Raw genomic sequence first — 24540 nt, forward strand, 5'->3', positions numbered from 1 at the left:
TTTAGTGTAGTTTGATTTTCATTTCCCTGATGATTAGTAATGTTGAGCATCTTTTCATGTGTCTATTAGCCATTTGTATATCTTCTTTGGAAAAATGTCTATTGAAGTCCTTCGCCCATTTTTTCATCAGACTTTTTGTATTCTGTTGTGGTGTATAAGTCCTTTATATATCTTAGACATAAAATGCTTATCCAGTAGATGGTTTGCAAATATTTTCTCCCATTCCATAGGTTGCCTTTTCATTTTGCGGAATGTTTCTTTTGTTGTGCAAAAGCTTGATAGTTTGATGTAGTCTGCTTGTTTATTTTTGCTTTTGTTCCTTGCACTTTTGGTGCCATAGCCAAATAGTTGTTGTCAAGACCATCATCATGGAGCTTTTTCCCTGCTTTCTTCTTGTGATTTTACAGTTTAGCGTCTTACATTTAAGTCTTTAATCCACTTTGAGCTGTATGTAATCAATGCTTGTATCTTTGACTGTTTGCTGGCCAGTACCCTCAAAAATATTTTGAGGATTCTTTGAGAACTTAGGATAGCTGTTTTTCCCTTCAAAAAGCATTTGCATTTGCGTCTGCCTGACACTTATGGGGCTTCACCATCCTAGACCACCTCGGACTAAGTACAAGCCTGAGAGTTCCTGGCCTAACTAGGCTTTGCCTACTCAGGAGGCAAATCTGAGAGAAGTGTTTTCTGGACCCTCCTAAGGAAGGAACTCTGTGAACCACAGCCTCTCAGAGAAGTCAGCTTTTCTTTTTCTCCCCATTTTCTTCTCCATTTCAAAGATACCAAGGCAGCTCTCTCAGCAACTGCCAACAGTTGTGGAGATAGAAGACAAAAATCTAAATTTGGTTCATCTATACCTGAAGATATAGACCCTGGGGTTCCAGCTCAGAGGAAAGGTTCTCCTGCAAAATCCTCGGCCCTCACTAGGCTGTGAGCCTTGACTTCCCTGCGGACACAATATAGACATGGAACCAAAATAGTTGTGTCATCGATAAATACCTTCTGGATAAAGATAGATTTGGTACTTCAGTATTCTGCTTACTTCCCAGTTACAGGATGCTATTCCAAAACTGGACAGGAAGGGCCAACTAACTTTTCAGATCTTGAATATGTTTAAATTGCTACACACACACACACACACACACACACACACACACACTCATACATATACAGATATACATTTTGCCCAGCATATTTTATTGTTTTCAGTGGGAAAGTTAATCTGAGTTACCCAATTTATCATTACCAGAAACAAGACTTAGATGGCATTTTTTAAATGTCTTTTATCAAGATGGTAGATCGAGCCAGTAATTTTCTAGTTCTATTTGATTTTTTTCATTTACTGGTTTATTTTTAGGTTGATTGGTGGGCATTTTTTCCTGTGCCATAATTGCTCCTTGTACAGTGATGACAATATTTTTCCTTTCCCACACTGTCCTTTCCTGAGCTAACTCTCCCTCATCCTTCAAGATAGTTCACAAATCATCTCAGAAAGTCTCATCCCATTCCATTCCTAAACAATCAGAATTGTCATCCCTATGTACTTTATAGCAGATGAGAAGAGATATCTAACAACCTAAGTGTTACAGAGGTACTCACCAAGACAACTAGACACATGGGCCAATAAGAACAGACACCAGTGGTAAACAACCAGAACTAGTGTGCACTGAGTAAATATCAGCTATGCTCAAAGCATGTACCATAGTAAGGTGTGATAACATGTGTATTCTATCATGGTACATGGCTCTGTAATTTGCTATTTACATATCTCCTCTGGTAATCTGTGAGGTCATTACAGACATGGAGCAATCATACTGACCCTGGAACCTTATGTTGCATGGATTCTTGGTGCAAAGAAGGGCCCAATATAAACTTTTCCAATTAAGTTAAAGAAAATCTATATTGAGGGCACCGCCACAAAAATTCATTAAATAAATCACTTCCTATTTCTTCACAGCTTTGAGCACTGGAAGTTCATGAACAATGAATTCACTTTACTCCTCCTGTTGGAATACCTCTGCTGAACTTTTGAACAAATCCTGGAATAAGGAGTTTGCGTATCAAACCCTCAGCACGGTGGACACAGTCGTCCTCTCTTCCATGATTGGGATCATCTGCTCCTCAGGGCTGGTTGGCAACATCCTCATTGTATTCACTATAACAAGGTAAGGCTTCTTTTTTCCATAACTTAGGGACATCCTATAATCCCTAAATGAATCCTTTCCCCCTGTAGAACTTTTCTTAATAAAATTAGATTTGGGAAATATTTGCTTAAGATAATTAAAGAGATTCCGCACATATTTTCATCATGTATTAAGTAACATCTGAGTTGCAGACCTCAAAATGAAAAGACCTAGGCAATGTTTACTGCTGGGTTAGTGAATTTTTACAGCAGTGATTCTCTATCTTAGCTACATATTAGAATCACCTGAGGAACTTTTGAATCTCCTAATACACAGTTTTGCCCCAGACCAATTAATGCAAAATCTCTGGAGGTGGAGCCCAGGCAAAGATTGAAACTGCAATGCAACCATTTTATTTTCCAGTAATAAGAATAATCCTAAGAAGGTGACCTTGTTTGGCTAATGAAAGAGACTCTTTTTCACTCACTTGGGCAAGAGAGCGAAAGATTCTACCTGATCACCCAAAGATTCAGGCAGTCATAGAAGGCGGCCTGTTCCCCTCAATGTAGACGACCCCCGAGTGGGCCAAACTGAGAAACACAGTGATGCTGGAGCGCAAGCAATGAACTAACTTGTAATTTCACCAAAAGAAGACTAGAAACATATATGAAACATGTATACAAAACAAAAAATCAGTTTAAGTAAGATGGAGCCTCCAGAATAAGATGTTCTATATGGCTTTTTTTAAAACTAAGAAGCAAAGATTTGTGCATTAGACAGGTGACTATGAAGTAGTGAGGCCAGATCATTACTAGTCTGTCATACTTTAAATTCATAGCAGGTCAAAAGGAGGCCAGATTAGAAAGTGTAGGAGGAAAACTGGGCCAATTATAACATAATATTTTCTCCTTTTAATCTTTGGAGAGAGACTAATGAACTCAGCCCCATTACTCAACAATTCTCCATAGCCATAGGGGACCCTAAGAAACTACCTCAATAAAAGAGATGACATTTTTTCACCTCTACCTCCTGAACATGTCTTTCTCCTGTTTACTGAGAGACCACTTCAAGTGAGCAGAGACTCTCTAAGGGATGCCCTGTCTCCCAATAAATTAAAGTTCCTCTTCTGTCATTCTCTGCCCTCAACTCCCTCTCAAGTCAACTAATTCACACTAAATCGTAAATTATTGAAATACCTTACTTTTTAACCCTCCCAATGGTGTCTACATTTTATACAAAAATTACAACGGTGTATTAACCTAAAGGAACACTAATGGTCTAATGATGCAAGGGAAATGCTTAGAACAAGGCCTCTTCCTTTTTCCCACCCAGCTTAAATCATAACTAGCGGCTCCCTTTGACGCAGCCCTCCACTGTTCCCAGGGTGTCAGCCATATATAAGCTCTTGTTGGGGTTGATTCATAACTTTCTGTATATATATATATATCGTACATTTTAGATGCTTCAGAACCTCACAGTCACATCTGTTCCAATGAACTGGAAAGTTGGTGGGACACCCTCTTGGTCCAATATACCACGACAACTCTGGACTCTAAAGGGGTTTAATGTCTTGCCCAAGGACGCAAAAATAAATAAATAAATAAAAATAGAATTCCCACTTAGGTTGTCTTTCCACTATATTACACTACATATCTAGAGCCTCGCTGGCAAATGTGTCACTTTATTCTAACATTCTTGACAGTCATCTCTAATCACACGGGTCTGTCCTGTAGTAGCACCTATGTGAGGACTCAGAATTCTCCTCATCACCGTGCTTCACGGAATCACTACTAAGCCATTGAGGTTGGCTCACAATAGGAATTTATTTCATCTAGAGTTAAGTGCCAAATAGGGGTTGGTGAGGCAACCCAGAGATAAATAAGATCAGGAAGCTCCTACCACATCTTACCACCATCCCACCCCAAGAGCACCACCCCTTTCCTGACCCTGAGCTAGCTGGAGAAACGTAAGTGGTTTTATAGACCCCAGGAGTCTGGGCTGCCTGGTGAGAGCTGTTGCCACAGTGGGATCTGGGACCATGGAGTGAGGACTGGAGGAAGAAGGTGGATCCATGGAAGTAGACGCAGCCACTGCCAGAGATGCCTACAGCAGAGAGGGGAAGGAAATGCCCTGGCTTCTCCTCACCTCCTATCCTCCAATTTCCTCCAACAGTGCTTCCTATTGGTCAAAACTAGCTAACAGCCAGTTGGCAAGGAGATCTAGGAACAAAGCTGGGAAAGGGTGGGAAATGGATTTGAGAGCAAGCTGATTAGCAAAGTAGCCTCCGCATGTGTGATGTTTCATTAGTTTCATTTAATCCACAGCATATATTGTTATTTCTGATGCAAAAAGTAAACATGTTTTTAAAAGAAATTTTGTAAACGTAAAAAAATACAAAGAATAAAGTCAAAATCAGTTTTACTACTATTACCAAATAGATAATCATAGTGGTCACCTGACATATTATTCCAGTATATTTTTAAACAAATGTTTAAATAAATTTGAGGTCATGCTACATACATAATTAGGACCTTTTTACTTAATAAGTATTTTTTCACATTTGATTATGTATTCTTGCAAATTATGGTTTGTAACAACTCTATCATTTATTGTATAGTATTGTGGAATACCATAATTTATTTCATCATTCTTCAAATTAGCGAGCATTAGATATGGCCATGTTAACCATATGGAAAACATGTTAGCTGAAATGATCACTACTCTACATTTTTTTATTTTAAATGTTTGAGTCATGAGAGACAGAAATCTAATGAAGTCTGGCCACAGGGAACCTGAAGATAAATTAGAACTAAAAAAAGAATGTACGTTATTATTTTTAATTTATATGCTGTCACTTTCAGTAAAGAACGCAATAATAAGTATAATGTGTTATTTTTATTGCCCTCGTAACTTATGCCTAGATAAATACATCATTTGCTTCAGAATTCCCTTTTTTTATGTAGAATATCATCTAGAAATACTTTTACTTTATTATTTTTAATTGCCAGTTGCTGGCCTGCACTGTCCTCAACAATGGAATTACCATAAGTTATGATCAGTAAATGATGGGTATCTGTCTGAAAGAGCAAGGGTCATGGATCTAAGTGCTGCAATTAGAACCTAAGCAACCACTTATGGCTTAAATTCCAATTCAAATGGAAGTAACATCTATTAATATTTATAGAGTCTAAGATATGCAGCATTTTTTGTTATTGTGTTTCTGCTTTCGTTCTTGTTTTGTTTTGTTTTGTTTAATGTGAAACTGTTTCTACATGACCTCTGGTACCTGTTCCCCTCCTCTATCCCCTCTCCATCCATCTCCCACACTCAATGGTCCCTTGGCTGCTCTTTTGGTTGACATGATCCTTTCCGCAAGTCTCTTCTTCTTCTTGATCTTTCTGACATGAGCCATCCTCTTGGAAGCAAGGAACCAGCCACTTTATAGTGGCATCAACAATGCCCAGAGTGTGTTTGCTGAATAAGGACGCGATGGCAGTAACTTCCCAACATGATGTTTCTTGTCAGGCCCTGGGTAAAACATCCTGGCAGGACTGATGTCTCACACAAGGATTTGATGCTTAAAGTACACAGCCTATCGACTTTGTAGCCCATGAATAATAAACACACACACTAGCTTCCAAATTACAGAACAATAGCTCTGGTTCCAGAGTCAACTAGCAATTGTGCCATAATCTTAGATTAATTCTTATGTGCTCTTCAAATTCTTATTTGTCCTCAGTTCAGATGCCACTTCTGCCAAGAAATCTGCCTTGACTGTCCCCAAGGGAGGGGCGGAGGTCCCCTTTGTGTGTTGCTTGTTCTTGCTCTAGCTTTCTCTCATCATATTGTAATGTGATCATTTCACTAGACTACAAGCTCCTTGATGTTACAGTTTATAGATTATTTAGCTTTGCAGCCCCAGAGCACATATAATTGGGGCTCAATGAAATGTTAGTCAAATTAATGAAAGTGTCTCCCTGATAAAGATGATGCCTGTTTATTACTGAATGTCCCAACTCCTTGAAGATAGGGAACAACTGAATTTAAAATTGAAATTTCTGCTCTCAGAAAATTACTTCGTCTACAGAGGAGAGTGCCACATCTGGGTAGCATCGAATTCAGTCCCTCAGCAGGAGACATGAAATCATTCTCAGTGCCGTCTATCTGTTCACTCATTTCAGATTTCTTCTCCACACTGTCTGGATTTCAGGGTCTTAATTAATAATCTCTGGTATTGGAGATTTTATTGAAATATTTCTGAAAAAATGGTTGAATTTTTTTGTTTGTTTGTTTGTTGTTGTTTTTTTGCTGTGTTTTTTTTTTTAACAATGGCCTTCGTTAGGATTTGAACTTAGAGCTTTGGTGGGAAAAAATGCTTTGCACAGTGGAAACGATTTCTTTTCCCTGTTCAGCTGGTTTTGGTGCTAGGGATAAGTAAAGATTAAGCCTTTTGCCTGAGTGAGCTTAGAGATGGTATAATTTGTTGGTATAATATAGAAATTACCTCAAAATTTAGTGACTTAAAACAATAAACATGTATCATCCCACACAGTTTTGAGGGTCAAGAATCCAGGCAGCTACTTAGCCGGGCGGTCCTGCTCAGGGTGTCTCACAAAGTAGCAATTGCTGTCCTCTAGGGCAGCAGTCATCGTGGCTGGGACAGGAGCATCAACTTCCAGGGTAGCTCCCTCACACCTGGCAAGCTAGTCGTTGGCAGGGGCCCTCAGCTCCTCTCCATGTGGACCTCTCCATAGACTTACTTGAGTATTCTCTCAAGATGGCAGCTGGCTTCCACAGAGAAAGTGATCCAAGAAAGAGCAAGGAGAAAACTCAGTGTTTTCATGTCCTACTTTTGCATGTCACACATTGTCATTTCCACCAAATTCTATTTGTTAAAAGTGAGTTACTAAGTTCAACTCACACTCAAAGGGAAGGAAGTTGGCTTCACCCTTTGAAAGCTATATCAAACAATGCGTGGATATATTTTTAAAACCACCACAGTTAGTTATCAGTTATATAGTTCAAAATGTTCAAATATACACAAGACTAGGCATTCATATGTGTGTTTGTGTAGGTTTTCCTTTAACTTTTAAAATCCATTTTGGCAATTGAAAATTGGTAGCAGGTGACATAAATTGAAGAAGGTGCATACTTTCAATGTCAGTCATCAGTTTCCCTCCATTTCTTTCAGGTCCAGGAGAAAAACTATTCCTGACATTTATATCTGCAACCTGGCTGTCGCTGACCTGGTCCACATCATTGGAATGCCTTTTCTTATTCACCAGTGGGCCCGGGGAGGAGAGTGGGTTTTTGGAGGACCTCTCTGCACCATCATTACATCCCTGGACACCTGCAACCAGTTTGCCTGTAGTGCCATCATGACTGTAATGAGTGTGGACAGGTAAGTGAAGAGACTTTAAAATATATTAGCATGATCCAGAGGTACCTATGCTTCCCAAGTTCATCCCAATCTAAGAAACGTCCGTGCTCGTTTTTATTAATAAACACAAAGCTCCTCATCCTTTGCTTGTTTCACTGTAGGACTGACTACTTAAGCATATTTGCTCCAAATTTCACAGAAATCTATTTTTTCATAGAAAGCTTAAAACACAAAATCCTCCTTTTTCTAATTATCCTTTTTGACCTCAGTTTTATTTACAATTCACTGCAAGATAAAAAGATCTCAAAACATGAAATGTTGGAGACCAGAATGAATGCCCCACTGCCATCATTTCATTCTTGCAGCAAAGAAGCTGAGGCCCCAAGAAGCGAGGGGATTGCTGAAGGCACACAGAGAGACAGTGGCAGAGCTGACACCTGAAGCAGGCCTCCTCACTCTCTGCCCAGGGCTATGGTGGGCGTGTTAAATGTCTCACCCACTCTTGCTCTCACCTAGCAGCTTGCAGGAATCAGTGGAGTAGAAATAGACTATGAAGAGATGTCCCAGTACCAAGAAGACCATTGTTTTCATCTTTTCCACTGATCATCATGATTGGTTAATGCAAGTGCTGCTATTTTACATCATTAGAAATGTATCCGACCGTGACGTGGAATGTGCCCCAGCCATGCTCACCCACCATGTAAGCTAATGTATTAGAGTAGAAGGTGGTGATGGTGAGTACTTATGGAGTCAGTGAGTGGTGGAACCCAGTTCAGGCCCAGGCTCTCTCTAGAGATGGTGCGTAGCTCCTAACGACCTCACCATCTGGCCTCTTTCGGAAGCATGAAAGCTGGGATGTACCTTTCATCATTCAGACACCAGGACTTCCACACAAGGCCTTAGCAGCGTTCCCCACACAAAAATAAGCCCAAAGACAACAGTAATATCAAAAGCAGGATTGTCTCAGAGAACAACCCACTTAAAATCTGCATTCATCTTCTTCCTACCCCAACCCCAGCCCAGCACACAGGATGTCCCTTATTCTGATCTGCTTTTTCTTTCTCCCTCGCTTCAAATATATTACATAGTTTAATTTACTTTGTGTGTGAATGTATGTGTGCATTGTTTATTGTCTAGCTTCCCCTACACCTCAACTGTAAATTCCCCAAAGGCAGGGATCACAAATACATCTCAAGTGTCTGTGTAACTGCCTGGCACATGGATGCTCAAAAATATTGATGAACGAATGACTGTCAATCTTTGAGGGATGTTAAATTTCCCTGGTTCCGCCCACAACTTTTCCTGAGCTCTGCCTCTTTTACCCTTCCAAGTGGGCCTCGGAGGTGGAAAAGTGATGAACAGTTCTCTAGATGGGTAAACAAAGGAATAGCAAGATTCATATAACTCATTCATTGGATTATTATTCAGACATGAATACCAATGTCAATGTTTAACGCATTTTTTATATCTTGCTGCTTTCCTGCAAAAGAATTCTCCAAATATAGAGTGTACTTCTCAATTTATAATTAACATCACATTTTTTAATCAATGCACTGTGTAGGTCTGGTTAGTTCCGCTGATGCCAGCCAATGCTGACAGGGTCTCGAGGGATGCCTCATGAGCTTGCCAGGGTTCCACCATTGAAAAGGCCCTGCACAGGGCAGGCCACTGCAGGAAAGCAACCTGACGTGCAGGCCTTATCAGTCATAATCCCCTTCTTGGAGATAATAAAACCTGCTTCATACCCTGTATGCAGAATGCAGGAGAATATTGACTTTTCCTGTAAAGGGGGAAGTTGCACCTATTATGTACACCTCTTATTGTAAATAAAGTGAATGGAGACTGCTCAACAAGCCAACTATATGTATTTCCCAATGTTCACACGTGGTTTTTCTTCCCTGTGAGTATGAGTATGTGTCTATGTGTATGCATGTCTTACCGTGTTTCCCTGAAAATAAGACCTAACTGGACCATCAGATCTAATGTGTCTTTTGGAGCAAAAATTAATATAAGACCCAGTCTTATTTTACTATAAGACTGGGCCTAATATAACATAACACAACACAACACAACACAACACAACACAACACAACACAACATAACATAATATAATATAATATAATATAATATAATATAATATAATATGACCGGGTCTTATATTAATTTTTGCTCCAAAAGGTGCATTATAGCTGATGGTCTGGCTAGGTCTTATTTTCTGGGAAACACGGTATATACCTGAGTAGCATTATTTGTTTTTGTTTTTGTTTTTCTAATCTGATGGACATAGCATGCTGAAATTTTACTTTAGAATTAAGATACTCAGACTCTTATCCCTCCTCCTGCCTTACTCTAGAGGATCACATGCTCAGAAACAAATGAAGATTCTGTAAAACTGAACTTTTTCCTCCCCTGCACTTCTTTCAGTTCCAATTCTACTAAATTCATAAAAACTCAATAAATTTTGCAGTTTTATAAACCAGAAATGGAATTTTCTTTGTAAGTCCATAACCAAATGTCAATGCCATCAATATGCCTTATTGTCTATACATTTAAGTCATTTTAATTGGCAATTTAATAGATTATAAGTTTCTCATAACTCTTTCATTTTTATTTCTCTAATTAGTAATAACTGCAAGTGTGCAGAATATTTTAATAGTGGGCTCCTACATCCAAAGCAATAAAAAATAATTGTAAACATCCAAAATATTAAAAATATTTGCCTCCAGATAAAAGCTGCCTAGACTTTCACGGGTGACTACCTTTGTACATAAATTCTCTAGAACTTCAAAAGTCAATAAGTAGAGCCAAAATCCCCTACTCACTCATTCATTCAATTCATTAAACAAATGTTTATTGAGCATAGACCATATGTCAGGAACTGTGCTGATGCAGGAGACACAGTAGCATTAAACTAATAGTCAAGGCTCCTGTTTTCATTGGCCATCTCTATTCCAGAGCTGTAGACAGACATTAAGTGAAGGATCACAGGGGTAAATGTGTATTTCTGCACAGTGACACACTGGGGAGGAAAAGAGTTCCCCTATGACCCTCATTGTAGTCATGGGCCCTCGTAAAGAGTGAGCAGTATGGGTGGTCAGGGGGGGCTTCTCTGAGATGCAGACCATTAAATGGGGACTCAAAGGAAGAGCAGGAGGAAACAGAGGAAGATCCCACCAGGCAAGTGGGAAGGTCAGAGAGAGATGGGCACAAGCTTTAGCCTGAGTGGTAGGCAGGGCCAGCTGGAGAAAAACCTTGCAGGTCATGGTAAGATTTCTGAATTTTATCTGAAAGACAATGGAAAGCCATTGAAGGGTTTTCAACGGGGCAAGGGAGGTGGTGGAGGGGAGGACTTGGGAATATAATCAGAGAAGATTCCCTCATCAATTGATGCCATGACTCGATCCATCATTCTTTAATCCCAAACAGAATGGTGGCTACACTGCTGTACAATCACTACCTCATCCCCTCCCCACCAAGGAGGGGATCTTCAGGTCAGTGTACAGAGGAAGAGTGGCTGGGGCACCCTGGGCCACAAGGCTCTCCCTGCATGACAAGGGGTCCTGTAACTGAGTGCTAAACATCCTGCTTCTTGCGCAAAATTGAAATAGCAAGGGGAAAGGGAATTTTTTTCATTTTTATAAATCTTCTTCAAGTAGTTTCACAACTTGCAGAAAATGAGATGACCATCAAAACATTTTTTGCGTTTGTTTAATGTCTACGAATACTGCCTTCCACCAACCCCACCCACAGTGAAATTGTATTTTCTCAAATACCCTTTTTTTCTGGGTCTGAGCTCTCTTTTCAACCTTTAGCTTTTATTTGACTCTGAACAATTCTTCTTGGATTTGCTGGAGAGCCAAACATATTTGATATGTCGGGATTTCAAGTTTGAGTAATGATTAATCTTTTTTTCTGGACCAAAAGTAGAAAATCAGAAAAGAACAAACAAAATTCTTCTCCATGAAATTAGCCCCTATACTGCTTTGGTCTCTAGCCTAAGTTCCTTGAGGAATTTGCATTGTCTATACCACATTTCTCCAAAAATAAGACCTAACCAGAAAATAAGCCCAACCATGATTTTTCAGGATGACATCTCCTGAACATAAGCCCTAATGCATCTTTTGGAGAAAAAATTAATATAAGACCCGGCGTTATTTTCAGGGAAACACGGTACTAGTCACGTTTGTTTATCCTCACTGTGATTTCTATGAACTGAACCTCCAAGAGCCTGGGGACCATACTGTAAAAACATCTGAGCAAATGCCTGTCCCATGTGCCTGAACCTCATCCTCCTGGGGGACCCTCCTACCAGCCAACACACTTTCCTCCTTCCTGCCTCTATATCAGCAAATCATATTGGGCGGAGGGCCCCCGCCTCCTGAAGAAAATCCCTGTCCAGAGACAAAGTTTTCCAGAGCCTCCTCTACAAAAGAAGCACCTTTGTAAAGGGAGAATTTGTAGGTCAGCATATTACTATCATCAGTGAGTTCGTGGAAGAGACAGCTATTTCAGTGAGTGGTTTATTCAGACCTGTAGGGTCAAGAGTTGTTTTCTCTACAGGTACCAGCCAGCTCTTTAAAAATATAACTTTCTTTTACCCTGATAGAGGTGTGCTTCAGGGAGGATAATAATACTAATAATTTTCTCTTGTCATGAACCTTTCATCTTTGGAGCTCAGTGCTTTTATTGATTGTTCCCAAACCCTTCTTAACTGGCTTTGCAGGTACTTGGCTCTCGTCCAACCATTTCGACTCGTGAGTTGGAGAACGAGGTACAAGACCATCCGCATCAATTTGGGCCTCTGGGCAGCTTCCTTCATTCTGGCGTGGCCTGTCTGGGTCTACTCGAAGGTCATCAAATTTAAAGACGGCGTGGAGAGCTGTGCTTTTGATTTAACATCCCCCGATGATGTGCTCTGGTAAGTTGTTAAAACTTAAGAAATATAGAGTTGAATTAAGTTATGAAGTGCTTCACCCTCCTTGTCAACATGTGAGCTGCCACACAGTGCCTTGGGGATCCTCTTCTAGCCAGTGTCCCCACTTAGTTTTCTGTTTTCCACCATCCAGCTGACAGTTGGATTTTTAAGAAGACAGTAACCTTTAGAAAAGGATTTTTAGCGGGCCCAAGTATATTTAAATATGGATTTTAAAAATCTTTGCAGCCAGACGCAGTAGGAACACAGCAATGAAGAGAGGGACAGAATTTCCAAAAGGGTCTCAGTTACCAAGATGTGAACCTTATCAATATGCGACTGAAGTTGGGTTGAATTGTGTCCCCCAAAAAGATATATTCAAGTCCTAATTCTCAGTACCAGTAAATGGGACATTATTTAGAAATAAGGTCTTTACAGATATAATCAAGTTAAGATGAAGTCATACTGCACTAGGGTGGGCCCCATACCCAAGGATAAGGAGCGGGAGATTTGAAGAGAACACCTGTGAAAGCAGATTCTCCTTCAGAGCTTCCGAAAGGAACCAACCCTGCTGACACCTTGATTTCAACTTCTGGCCTTCAGAACTGTGAGACAATGAATTCTGTTGTTTTAAGCCATCCCCTTTGTAGTAATGTATTACAGCAGCTGTAGGTAACTAATACAGCAACCAACACAGGCATTTCTTACATTTGAATTTGAAAAGAAAAATTAAGTCGACATTTTTCTATTTGAAATTTTGAATATAGCATAGGAGTCTATGGCTAAAATTCTTTTTAATTTTTTAAAAATTTTTATTAGTTTCAGGTGTACAAAGCAACGTAATAGTTAGACATTTAAACCCCTCATAAAGTGATAACCCACCCCCCAAGCTACTACCCCTCTGACATCTTATATAGCTGTTACAATACCATCGACTATCTTCCATTCAATGTACTCCACATCCCGTGACTATATATACCTATATATTTAGTTATAGTTGACATTCAATATTATTCTACTTCAGCTTTAGGTGTATAGCGCATTGGTCAGGCATCTACACAGTCTATGACGTGATCCCCTTGATAAGTCCAGTGCCCATCTGACACCTTACATGATCTTTACAACGTTGTTGATTATATTCCCCATTCTGTATCAACTACCAATTTGTATTTCTTAATGCCTTCACCTTTTTTACCTTGCCCCCAACCCCATTTCCAACTATCACCCTGTTAAATCTAGTACCTATCCAGCATACCTAGTTATAACAATATTATTGACTATATTCCTTATGCTATACCTTATATCCCATGACTACTGTCTAACAACCAATTTGTACTTCTTAATCCTTTCCATTTCACCCATCCTTAACCCTATGGCTAAAATTTTTTGATTGTCTACTAAGAGCCAAGACTGTGCTAGGGGCTTTTTACATACATGCATACTCTACCTCAAGTCAATCTGGCAAATTCCTTTTACCTCACCCACTACTTGTCAATAGATGTCATTTCTGCATCATGTAGACACAGCCCCAGAGGGATGGAGGTAGAGGCCCTGCAAGACCACAAATCCAGTAACAGCAATCTCCTGAGGAGTGCAACATAGATAGGATTGATTATTTATTTGTTATTTCTCCCATGAACATTAGCTGCACTCACAGACAAAAACCATCAACCAATCTAAGGGTGAAATGACAGTTAACCACTGGCACTGATACATTAATATGGACCTGGGCCTATCTAAAAGAAGAGTACAACCTGAGGCTCACCATATTACTACAGGACTGTGACCTGTGTCAAAGAAACAAAGGTTAATTACTTTGTACTGACAGCTGCTTCTGCTATTTTGGGTTGGTTATCATAAAGGATATTCTGAGATGTGACCAAGTCTGTTGTTCCACCTGGACTTAAATCCTTATGGTTCACTGGGCTGGAACCTCTGTACTGCATTTAGAGCCCCTCTAGTCCCAGGTTCTCTCTGCCACCCTTTCCACACCCACCCCGTCTGGGCTGCCTTCTTTCACCAATGCCAAGGTTCTACCAGGACAGAGGACACCTGGCATCTGTGCAGAAATGGAGTTGGCGCACCTGAGAATTCCCCTGGCAGAACACTGAGGAAAAGACTGGCTAATTTGACAACAGACCCTTTGAGAAGATATCTTGAGCTTTGGTTATAAGCATAGGCTGTGCAGCTCAATTGTGTGCCTGGGTTCAAATCCCCACTCACTAGCTGGGTAATCTTAGGCAAGCCACTTACCCACTCTGTGTCTCAGTTTCTTCTTCTGTAACATGAGGATACTAATGGCATTGTACTCACGGGGTTGCACAGATTCAGTGGGTTAAAATATGTAAAGCGCTCAGGTCATCTCCTACTATATGATAAATACTACTTGCTGTCGCCTACAGTTGTTAATAACACTAAAGATCATGATAATAATAAGTACCCTCACCTGCTCCATACTCAGTGGCACTGGGCTTGGCTAGAGAAGAGATTTGTATCATTGTCGGTGAGCAATGAGCAGCAGCAGACTTCTCTACAGGAAAGCACCTGAAGATCCTGAACTTTTCCACAAGAACTTTTATCCTGGGTCCTGAAAAATCAAAGACTCATGCCTCATTAACTGTAACAGCCAGTTAGCATTGTGAATGTAACAGTCATGTAATCTCTCTCTCTCTCTCTCTCTCTCTCTCTCTCTCTCTCTCTCTCTCTCTCTCTCTCTCTCTCTCGCTCACAGGTACACACTTTATTTGACGATAACAACTTTTTTTTTCCCTTTACCCTTAATTTTGATGTGCTATATTTTAATTTTGTGCTATACTTGGGAGATGTATCAACAGAATAAGGATGCCAGATGGTAAGTGTTTGCCTTATTTTGTTTTATTTATTGAGAGGACAATTCAGAGATCCTAAGATATCTACAACAGAAATTTAAACAACAATCACTTGAAGCATACCACACTTAGACAGATGGACATTAATGTCCCTGTGAGGCATTTTCTGAAAATAAGACGTATTCTGAAGCAGCTATTTGAGGATCTCTCAATGATATGTGTTGAAATCTCTGAAGTTAAAGTTTCATAAAAATTTAAACAGAACTCAAGATTCTATTTAAAGAATAATTTTTATATTTCTCACCAACAATGTTATTTAAATATTTTATTTGTACATTTTGCCGAGTTGGGTTTATATTTAAATATCCCAAATGTTGTGTATAACTTTTAATTTTTGTGTTTTAATCTTTTTTAATTTAGAGAAGAAGGATCTTATTAATACCTCAATACTTGGGACAAGATTAATTAGGACTAAACAAAACCAAAGACTTACATAAAGACAATAAACTTGGGCGGGACCTTTAAAAATACCTATCTCTAAAATTGCATAAATAAATCTAAATTATCTTCTACTTGAAACTGTACATACCAAATTATTTAAATGTGTAAGTTAGGGATTTTATAACATATTGGCTTAAAAAGCATTATTAAAATTTGTCTTTAGAATAGATTTTTGTAATTGTTTTAGAAAGAAGATTGCTGGGTTTCTCATACACACTGCATGTAACACTCTGAAGATTTAAAAAAAAAAAAAAAAAAAGAATAGGTGAACAATTTAAGCACCCTTAGTCAAAATTTGTGGCAAACCCTGGTACTAAAGGTTTAGGTGGTCTACTGGCCCATGACATTTTTTTCCCCACTTAGAATTTCTTGAAATTCTTTGGAAATATTACATTCTTAAAGGGTGGTCTATTTAGAATGGGAAAGGTAAGCAGCCACAGTTACGGGGGTAAAGAATAGCTTCTAAGTGTATAACAGAAAGCTGAGTTGGTGAGAAGGTTGAAATGAAATCACATGTAATATTAAGACACTGGCAGCTGGAAAGGATGCTTGAGCTCTTTTAAAACAGTTCTCCAAATCAGATCATTTTGCTCCCAACACTTTCCTCAGGAATGCTAAAAGCATCTTATGAAACAAAGCTCAGACTGTCCAGTTATGCCTTAAAATGCAAGAAATTAGAGGAATAATGGTGCCTACTTTGATAAACTGCAGAGGCATCATATTAGAATGATTTTCAGCTGCCATGCATTTTTTTTATACTATTCCTCAGGCTTATTCATCTGCTTCAGCCATGTTGCAGGAAAATTTCTAAGTATCTAACTATGACATAACGTGATAAAATTTGGGAATTTTAAAGTATTTTTTATTTTGGAATAATTTTAAATTTACAGAAAAGTTGTACAGGTAGTACAGAGAGTCCCCATTTATTCCTCACCTAGTTTTCCCATTAGCATCTTACCTTACTATCAAGCGTTTGTCAAGACAAAGAAAATGGTATTGATGTATTACTATTAACTAATCTGTACCTTGTATTGGATTTCACCAGGTGTTTTTTTTTGGTTTTTTTTTTTGCATTTAAAATGCTTTTATTATAGAAAATTTCAAACGTATACACAAGTAGAAAGAGTGATATAGTGAACCCCAAGAACCCATCACCCAGTTCCAACTAATATCAAAACTCATGGTCCATCTTCCTCTCCTCCAATATTTCACTAGTTTTTAATGTCCTCTCCCTGTTACAAGATTCAATCCAGAGTATCACATTGCATTTAGTCGTTATGTCTCCCCAGTCTCCTCTGGTCTGTGACAGTTTCTCACCCCTTACTGTTTTGCAGACCTTGATAGTCTAAAGCAGTAAAGGAGGTATCCTATAGAATGCCCCCCAATCTGGGCTTATCTGATACTGTGTCATGATTAAACCATAGTTAGGTGTTTTGGGGAAAAATCAGCTCTTCTCATCATAACTTATCAGGGGGCACATGATAACTACATGACATCTCTGTTGATATGAACCATGATCACTTGATAAGGCAGTGTTTGCCAGGTTTCTCCACTATAAAGTTACTGTTTATTCCTGTCTCTATTCTTTGGAAGCAAGATACTAAGTATATAGTCCACCCTCAAGGGGGAAGGGAAGGGTGGAGAGTGGGAATTAAGTTCCAGCTCCTAGAAAGGGGAGGATACAGATACAAATAGATATAGATAGATATAGCTATGTGGATATAGATAGATAGATATAGATAGATGATAGATTACTTGGAATTCTTCTGTAAAGATTTGTCTCTTCTCTCCCATTTTATTCAATCATTTATTTACATCAGTATGGACTTGCATATATATTTGAGATTTGGAGGTTTAATACTGTGTCATTAATTTTGTTTCTCAAAATGTTGCAGCTTTGGAAAATTTTTTAACAGGAATGAAAAAAAAATATTTTCACGATGCTCTGTATAAGTAGGAATAAAAATGAGCTTCATATTACCCACATAGCTATTATAAATGTCCAAAACGCTCTAGGAATTCATTGCCCTACCCTTTCTAAGGTTGATTATGTTCTATCCTAATGTTTCCTTTCTAGTTACAATCCCAGTGTTCCCAGGCAGAGAGTGATGAAGCTGACAAAGATGGTGCTGGTGCTGGTGGCAGTCTTTCTCCTAAGTGCTGCTCCCTATCATGTGATACAGCTGGTGAACTTACAGATGGAGCAGCCCACACTAGCTTTCTACGTGAGCTATTACCTCTCTGTCTGTCTCAGCTATGCCAGCAGCAGCGTTAACCCTTTTCTCTACATCCTGCTAAGTGGAAATTTCCGGAAACGACTGCCTCAAGTGCAAAGGGGAGTGACTGAAAGGGAAATCCACAATATGGAAAATACATTGAAATCGAGATTTTAGGAGAGTAGATGAATGACCAGCCATCTTGACAGGCATATTTATGTTATTGGTATTATTAGAAAGGGCAGGCAAAACAATGGGCTTGTGTCTATTCTTCTTGTGTACTTACAACTCTTAGTAGCACGGAACAGAAGTGTAACCATTCAAATGCAATGAATGTAATATGCTAACTTTAGTAAGACATAAAATATTTATCTGCATTGCAGTAAGGAATTGGGTATGGTCTAAGATACTCAAGCTCCAAATGTTACTTCAGCGTGTTATAAACTACTCACTGATAAAAATGGCCATCACCAGAAAACTCCATGACCATCACCAGAAAACTCACCAAGGAATCTGACTAAGCCAGCCAGTACCCTTGAGGTTCCTAGGAGGGGACCACTTTACAATGACTTAAATTTGGCCATTTTTGTATCGACAAAAATGTCAATTTCCTATGGTCCAATCTAATGCTTTCAAAAATCAGCTTTACCTGTTAGCATAACAGTTATCATGTTTTGAACCCATGCAACATGTAAGATTACATGTAACAAACCTGTGAGGTAAGTATTACTTCAGATTACTAAACTCAGAAAGGTTAAGTGATAATCCTAAAGTGGCACAGTTACATAAGAGCTGAGCTGAAATCCAGGTCTGCCTGTTTTTGTCTTTTTACTGCACCACCTTGGCAACCTGTATCCATCATACTGGGGGGAATCAGTTATTTGGTGGGGGGCAGGGGGGAGTGCTTTCTTCTGCAGCCCCACAAGGAAAGAACTAGTCTGAAAGAAATGAGGTAATTTTAAGCATATTCTTTTGCATTTAGCTTTGTTCTCATGCATACGAATTATAAAAACCAATATCTGCATTTTAATAAGAGTATTCTTCAGGATGTTAAACATACACTTAGATACATTCTCTTTAGGTTGCAGTAAATGTTCAATGGTACAAAAAGTAGTTAGTCCTTAAATTTCTGGATGTTCATTATGCGTATCTATCTTTTCCTCTTTTGGCTTCTATAAAACATGCACTGTGGTATAGTAAGAAAAGAAAAAAATGCTTTCAAAGCCCGTATTCTCAAGAAAGGTAAATATCATTATTTTGTTTGTGAATTAAATCTGTAAACCAACCTCCTTCCTCCAAATACATAAAACCCCTTGCTCCATGGACATCTGAAACCGAATTTTACTCAGCCCTTTATATAAAAGAGTCACAGAGACAAGCTTTTCTAATAACCTAATTAATCTCCAACGGTCAAGAAACATGACTTTTAACTGAGTGTATTTGGTTCTAGACCTTTAAGATACTTTTTTTGGGAAAAGTAATATCCAAATGCATATCCGAATGAAAGGTTATGTACACGATGTGAGAACTACAAACTGAGACAGGTCACATCTGATATTTTAATTCTGTAACTGAGATTTGGTGAGCTACACACAGAGACTGGGCGGACTCTCCTTTATAATTTCGATCAAAAGCTACGTCATGGTTGGATGCCAACTCAACTTTTGAGGCAAATTGTGCTCTCCTGCAAAATGAAAGTCACAGCGTGAGTTTCCATAGCAGCTTCATAATTATCTCATCAGTGTGCTCTCTCATCATCCCTATTTCAACCAGAAGTCTTCTGAAATATTTATTGATTTGTGAGATTTATCAATCTGGGAAGTCAGATATATGCACATTTTCATATACATGTTATACTCTGATTAAATATTCAGACTTAAAAAAGGTAATCTCAGAGAGGTTTCCTCTGTCCACTTTTCTAAAGTGGTCCCCTCCCACCGTCCCTTATTACATTACATTACTCTGTTGTCTGCCTAACACTTGTTTGATTTGACATTCTTTTTAAAGATTGATTTGTTTATTGTCTTTCTTCCAAGATGCTACTACTGGAATGTAAACTATGAGAATAGTGATCTGGCCTGTTTATTCATGACACATCTCCACTTCCTAGAACAGAACCTGACACAATCAGTGCTTAATAAATATTTCTTGAAGTAAAAAAAAAAAAAAAGCTACGTCATGGCTACAATTCCAGAGGCCTTCATTCTCAATTCTCTAAGGTGCAACAGTCAGTTCAGTGAATAACCTTGATATCCGGAGACCCAGCACAATGGGTCATAAACAGATGTTACTATCTGATAATTGAAGAGCAATTGATGAGTTTACCTCCATTGTCTTTTTTAATACAGAAAATATTATGATTTTAAAGATTTAAATGTTTTAAGCCAACTGACATTTTTCTAATAGCACTTCCAATAGGCCTCAAATAATTCCAATATATAAATTGATCAGTGAATTATTTTAATTTATATTTATTAAAAGTTGTAAAAAATTTTAATCAAAGTGCGAAATAAAAAAGGTGACTATTAAATTCATTTTTGTGCCTTTAATAGCTTTTCTATACATAAGAGTATATATTATATGATATATATATATGTACATTACATATATATATCATCATATATATATATGGATTTGCAGAGGTAGTTTGACAGAGCTTCTCTACGTGTTTTGTATTTTTGCCCATGATATATATACATGTTGACTTTCAAGAAAATTTAATGATCAGTTTCACACATCTAATTAATACTTGGGTATTTCTTCCAAAAATAATCATAACTGTGTCCCTCCTCTATCCTTATTCAATTTTAGGTGCCTCATTTTAATTTTGATCAATTAATATCAATCAATGAATAAAAATTGCTTGTATATTAATTTACTTCGGGCTTGCGGCTTCTATTCTTAAGGTTTTATTATATAAAGAATTTCAAATTTCATTAGCATAATTTCTCCTGAACAAAGAGTAAAGATTTCAGAATTAGTAAAAGGTGCCCCAAATATGGCTAATAATCTGAAGGCACTCATCATACCAAATTCTGAGAAATTTAGGCACTTGCACATATTATTCCTGGAGTAGCAGAAATTCGTTTTTCATGGATTATGATGTCACAGGGGTAATGGAATATTGGACATGAAATACACTTTAGAGATTATCAAGTGTTACAAATGATAAAAATGAACCCCAGATAGATCAAATAATTTTTAACACAGACCATTGTGTATCCCGAGACCCACACCTTATGGGCAGCTAGAAACCAGTCCTGAGTTCTTTCCACTGAGTTTTCCTCCTTGTGGGACAGTGTAAAATAATTAGGAAGAAAATTAAACTTGACAATTGACAAAATTCCTGAGAATTTATTGAGTAAATCAAGATCATCTAATTATGTTTTAAAAGTTATAGAATTATTTTAAAAATAACTGATTCTTCATAATTTGCTTGGACTTATGCTCAGAATGGCAAAGATTAATTTCCCATTCACTTCACAGAGTTCTATGGACTGAACATAAAACAAAATACAGATATAAACAATATATTCTTATACTCTCCCCAGTTTTCGGTTGATATCTCTCAATACCAAGAAGTTAGTTCATTCTACGGATAGTCTCCTCCCTCACCTAAGGTTAGGTACAGCCCTACAGCTACGATTCCTTTACTATTTCACCCCAACAGAAATAACCTCAAATTGTTTCACTTGCCCTTTTAGCAGCTAGCTCAACTACAGCTATAGTCCATTCAAAATACTATGGTAAATTGGTATCTTGATGGCTATAGTGTGTAAATTCATCATTTAATGCATATTTACAGAACAATTTACTTCTCAGAAACTCCAAGACACTGGGTTCCACTGGAAAAAAAAATTAATCCCTTAAACATTACTCATTCTCAAGAACTAGAAATCCAATGTCTCCTGTGCTTCCCGCAGATCAACTCTACCTACATCGGTGAATCAGAGAACAATCTACAGTGATTTCTCAATTGTAAAATACAACTGATTATAAAATGCACCATTGATAACTTCCTTTGGGAAGCAAAAATACATTAAACATTCACATTAATAGTAAGATGTACCCTAATTTCAGAAACACAAGATGTGGGAAAATGCATATTGCAGAGTCAAGGGTGAAAAAACAATACTGACAACTCATTGATGCATTTTATTCTAATATTAAATATACTTATCTCTATCACTCAGTGAAAGAATTCTCTACCAAGTGATTTCCTCACTAGTAATAAATACCTGAATCCAAACACATAAATGAACTATATAAAAGGATCAAACTTAATTAAACATCTCGCAAAAATGCTTTACTTATTTTCAGGCACAGGATTGAGAAAAAATGTGAATAATTTTGAAATAAACAGGTTCTTGGTTTAACCATAGGAAAGAATTCAAGGACTCACTGAATAAGCCAAGCAATCCGTGGATTTATTAAAAGAAATAGGATGGTACACTTCCAAGATGGTGGGAGTAGGCAGGCCAAGAGAAGAGCAACTGCTCTGAAAAAAAAAAGAGGCTTAGGAGTTTATTAGAATGAGGGCACAAAATGTTCAAGATTTAGGGGTAGTGTTATAGGTGCTCCCGGGCGTGTCCTCGCTGACCACTCCTTCCCAATGGCAAGAGGGATTTTTGTCCTTATTTGGCCCTTGTTGGAACTGTCATGGCAGCACAGAGGGTGGAGATTTTCCATGCCCGTAATGTTGATAATATTATAATCCATTCCAATGAGCTAAAGTTCATCTTGAGTGACAAGATGGTGTCCCGGGTCTTCTCTCATCCACTGAAATCTAGTTCCAGCCAGTCTGATTGCTGCACCTTTTCTTAAGAATGACCTCATCTCCTCCTTCTTCTGTCTCCCCTCACTTTCTCCTTCCTTTCCTCCCCCTTTTCTCCCCAAGGCCTTACTCTTTCTGCCTATGGTAATAATATCATCATCTTCTTCTTCATCTCCATCACTTAAAAAAATACAGATTGAAAAAATTACAGATTAAAAATATATATTTTGCAATCCCTCCTACTGAGAATTAGAGTCTATCTCCCCATCCCTTGAATCTAGGCTGACCTATGACTTCCTTTAACCAATACATTGAGGCAGAAGTGACACTGGGTAAATTCCAAAATCTAGGCCTCTAGAGACGTGCAGCTTCCACCTTTGTTCTCTTGGAAACCTGCACTGAGACACCATGTAAGAAAGCCAATCTGGCCTACTGAAGGCTGAGAGGCCACACGGAGAGGAACTGAGGCACCCCAGCTGGTAGCCAACACCAACTGCGAGACATGTGAGTGAGACCATCTTGGACCTTACATCCCAGCTGACTGACCGTCATTGTGTGAGTGACCCAGGTGAAAGCAACAGAGGAACCATCCAACTGATCCACAGAATTCTGACAAATAATAAATCGCTGTTTTAAGCCATAAGCTTTGAGGTGGTTTGTTTCTCAATAGGTAAGTGAAATAGTATCCATGAAAGTACAAATTAATATAATGATCCTTAGTGACCAAAAAAGTTAGGAGCCTCTGAAGTATTACAGTTATTATGAACCTTGATTCCTTTCTTTCTTCCTTCAGTCTATAAATATTTATTGAGAACCTAGCTTAGTCCCGGTAATATACTATCTTTCAGATATAGATTGATGAACAAAACATTTTCAGCCTTTACAGAGTTTATAGTCCAGTTAGTATTGAAAATGCTAACACATAGGTACCTAGTGGAGAGAATAACAGAGACACACCTTACCTATATTGGACAGTTTTAGTCAGTGCTTAGATACAGAACAGCTATGAAATAAATTCTCACCCTTTGATTTTATTCTAAAAGAAATGGCAATTGCATGGAACTCAAACTGTTTAAAGTATGAGGAAACAGTCGTTCTCTTTTCTATTTCAAAGAGTAGGTATAAATAAACTACAGATATGCATAAAACAGATGGATTTGAAAATTCAAGCTCACACTGAATACAATTAACTTGGAAAGGGAGAGAAACCAGTGATGTCTGAGATCCTAGGTGCCCAGGAGACAGGCAAAGGGCTAACTTAGTTTTAACCCCACAGGAGTCTCAGCAGTAAGGAACATTCAAACTTGATTAAAGTCTCTGAAGAGGTGAAAGAGCAAGTGAAGAGAGAGGGGAAAAAAATGTAGCTACTGGAGAGTAATTAACATTCTGGCCCATTTGCCAGCCTTGAGTAGGTGTTCACTGCTTATTAACTGAGCTTGGGTTTCCCGGGTCATTGCAAATGAGAAGGTCTTGTGCAAGTACTTTGAGTGTTGTTTACTGTTTGATTCAAAAATCAAACACCTAAAGAGACAAATGGGCTTAGGCAAAGCACCTCTTCAGCAGGAATGGAGTGTTGCCTTCTTCAGAGAGCTGGCCTGTTTTGCATATCCAAATGGAAAGCTCTGGAATAATTCAGTCTGACAAACCAAAGGACCCTTGTCCTTGAAAATGTTGAGAATGGTCATGTCTCAGGCTACTGTGATTGATACCAAAATTTAGCCTATACAAAGCTCTTCACAATTGAACCCCAGTGGCCGTTCCCCTCTACTTACTCTACAATTTGGTCAGTCCTACATGTGGGATATA

General features: G+C 38.4%; 1 protein-coding gene across 1 annotated transcript; it reads left to right on the forward strand.

Annotated features, from left to right (window-relative positions):
- The first annotated feature begins 1960 nt into the window (after positions 1-1960).
- Positions 1961-20765, forward strand: MCHR2 (melanin concentrating hormone receptor 2). Its single transcript, XM_074333332.2, has 5 exons — positions 1961-2165; positions 7315-7524; positions 12227-12421; positions 15147-15266; positions 17822-20765. Exons 1-5 carry the CDS (start codon positions 1984-1986, stop codon positions 18135-18137), a joined length of 1023 nt encoding a protein of 340 aa, XP_074189433.1. The 5' UTR covers positions 1961-1983; the 3' UTR covers positions 18138-20765.
- The last annotated feature ends 3775 nt before the right edge of the window (positions 20766-24540 follow it).

The sequence above is a fragment of the Rhinolophus sinicus genome, chromosome 2, assembly GCF_057876585.1.
Source record: "Rhinolophus sinicus isolate RSI-liver-muscle chromosome 2, RSI-T2T, whole genome shotgun sequence".
Classification (NCBI taxonomy): domain Eukaryota; kingdom Metazoa; phylum Chordata; class Mammalia; order Chiroptera; family Rhinolophidae; genus Rhinolophus; species Rhinolophus sinicus.

Excerpts from the sequence above, each read along its gene's own strand:
- MCHR2 (XM_074333332.2), top strand. The coding sequence starts at position 1,984 with ATGAATTCACTTTACTCCTCCTGTTGGAATACCTCTGCTGAACTTTTG. Across the intron at positions 7,525-12,226 it reads ACTGTAATGAGTGTGGACAG|GTACTTGGCTCTCGTCCAAC; the intron begins GTAAGTGAAGAG and ends CTGGCTTTGCAG. Across the intron at positions 15,267-17,821 it reads CAGAATAAGGATGCCAGATG|TTACAATCCCAGTGTTCCCA; the intron begins GTAAGTGTTTGC and ends TTTCCTTTCTAG.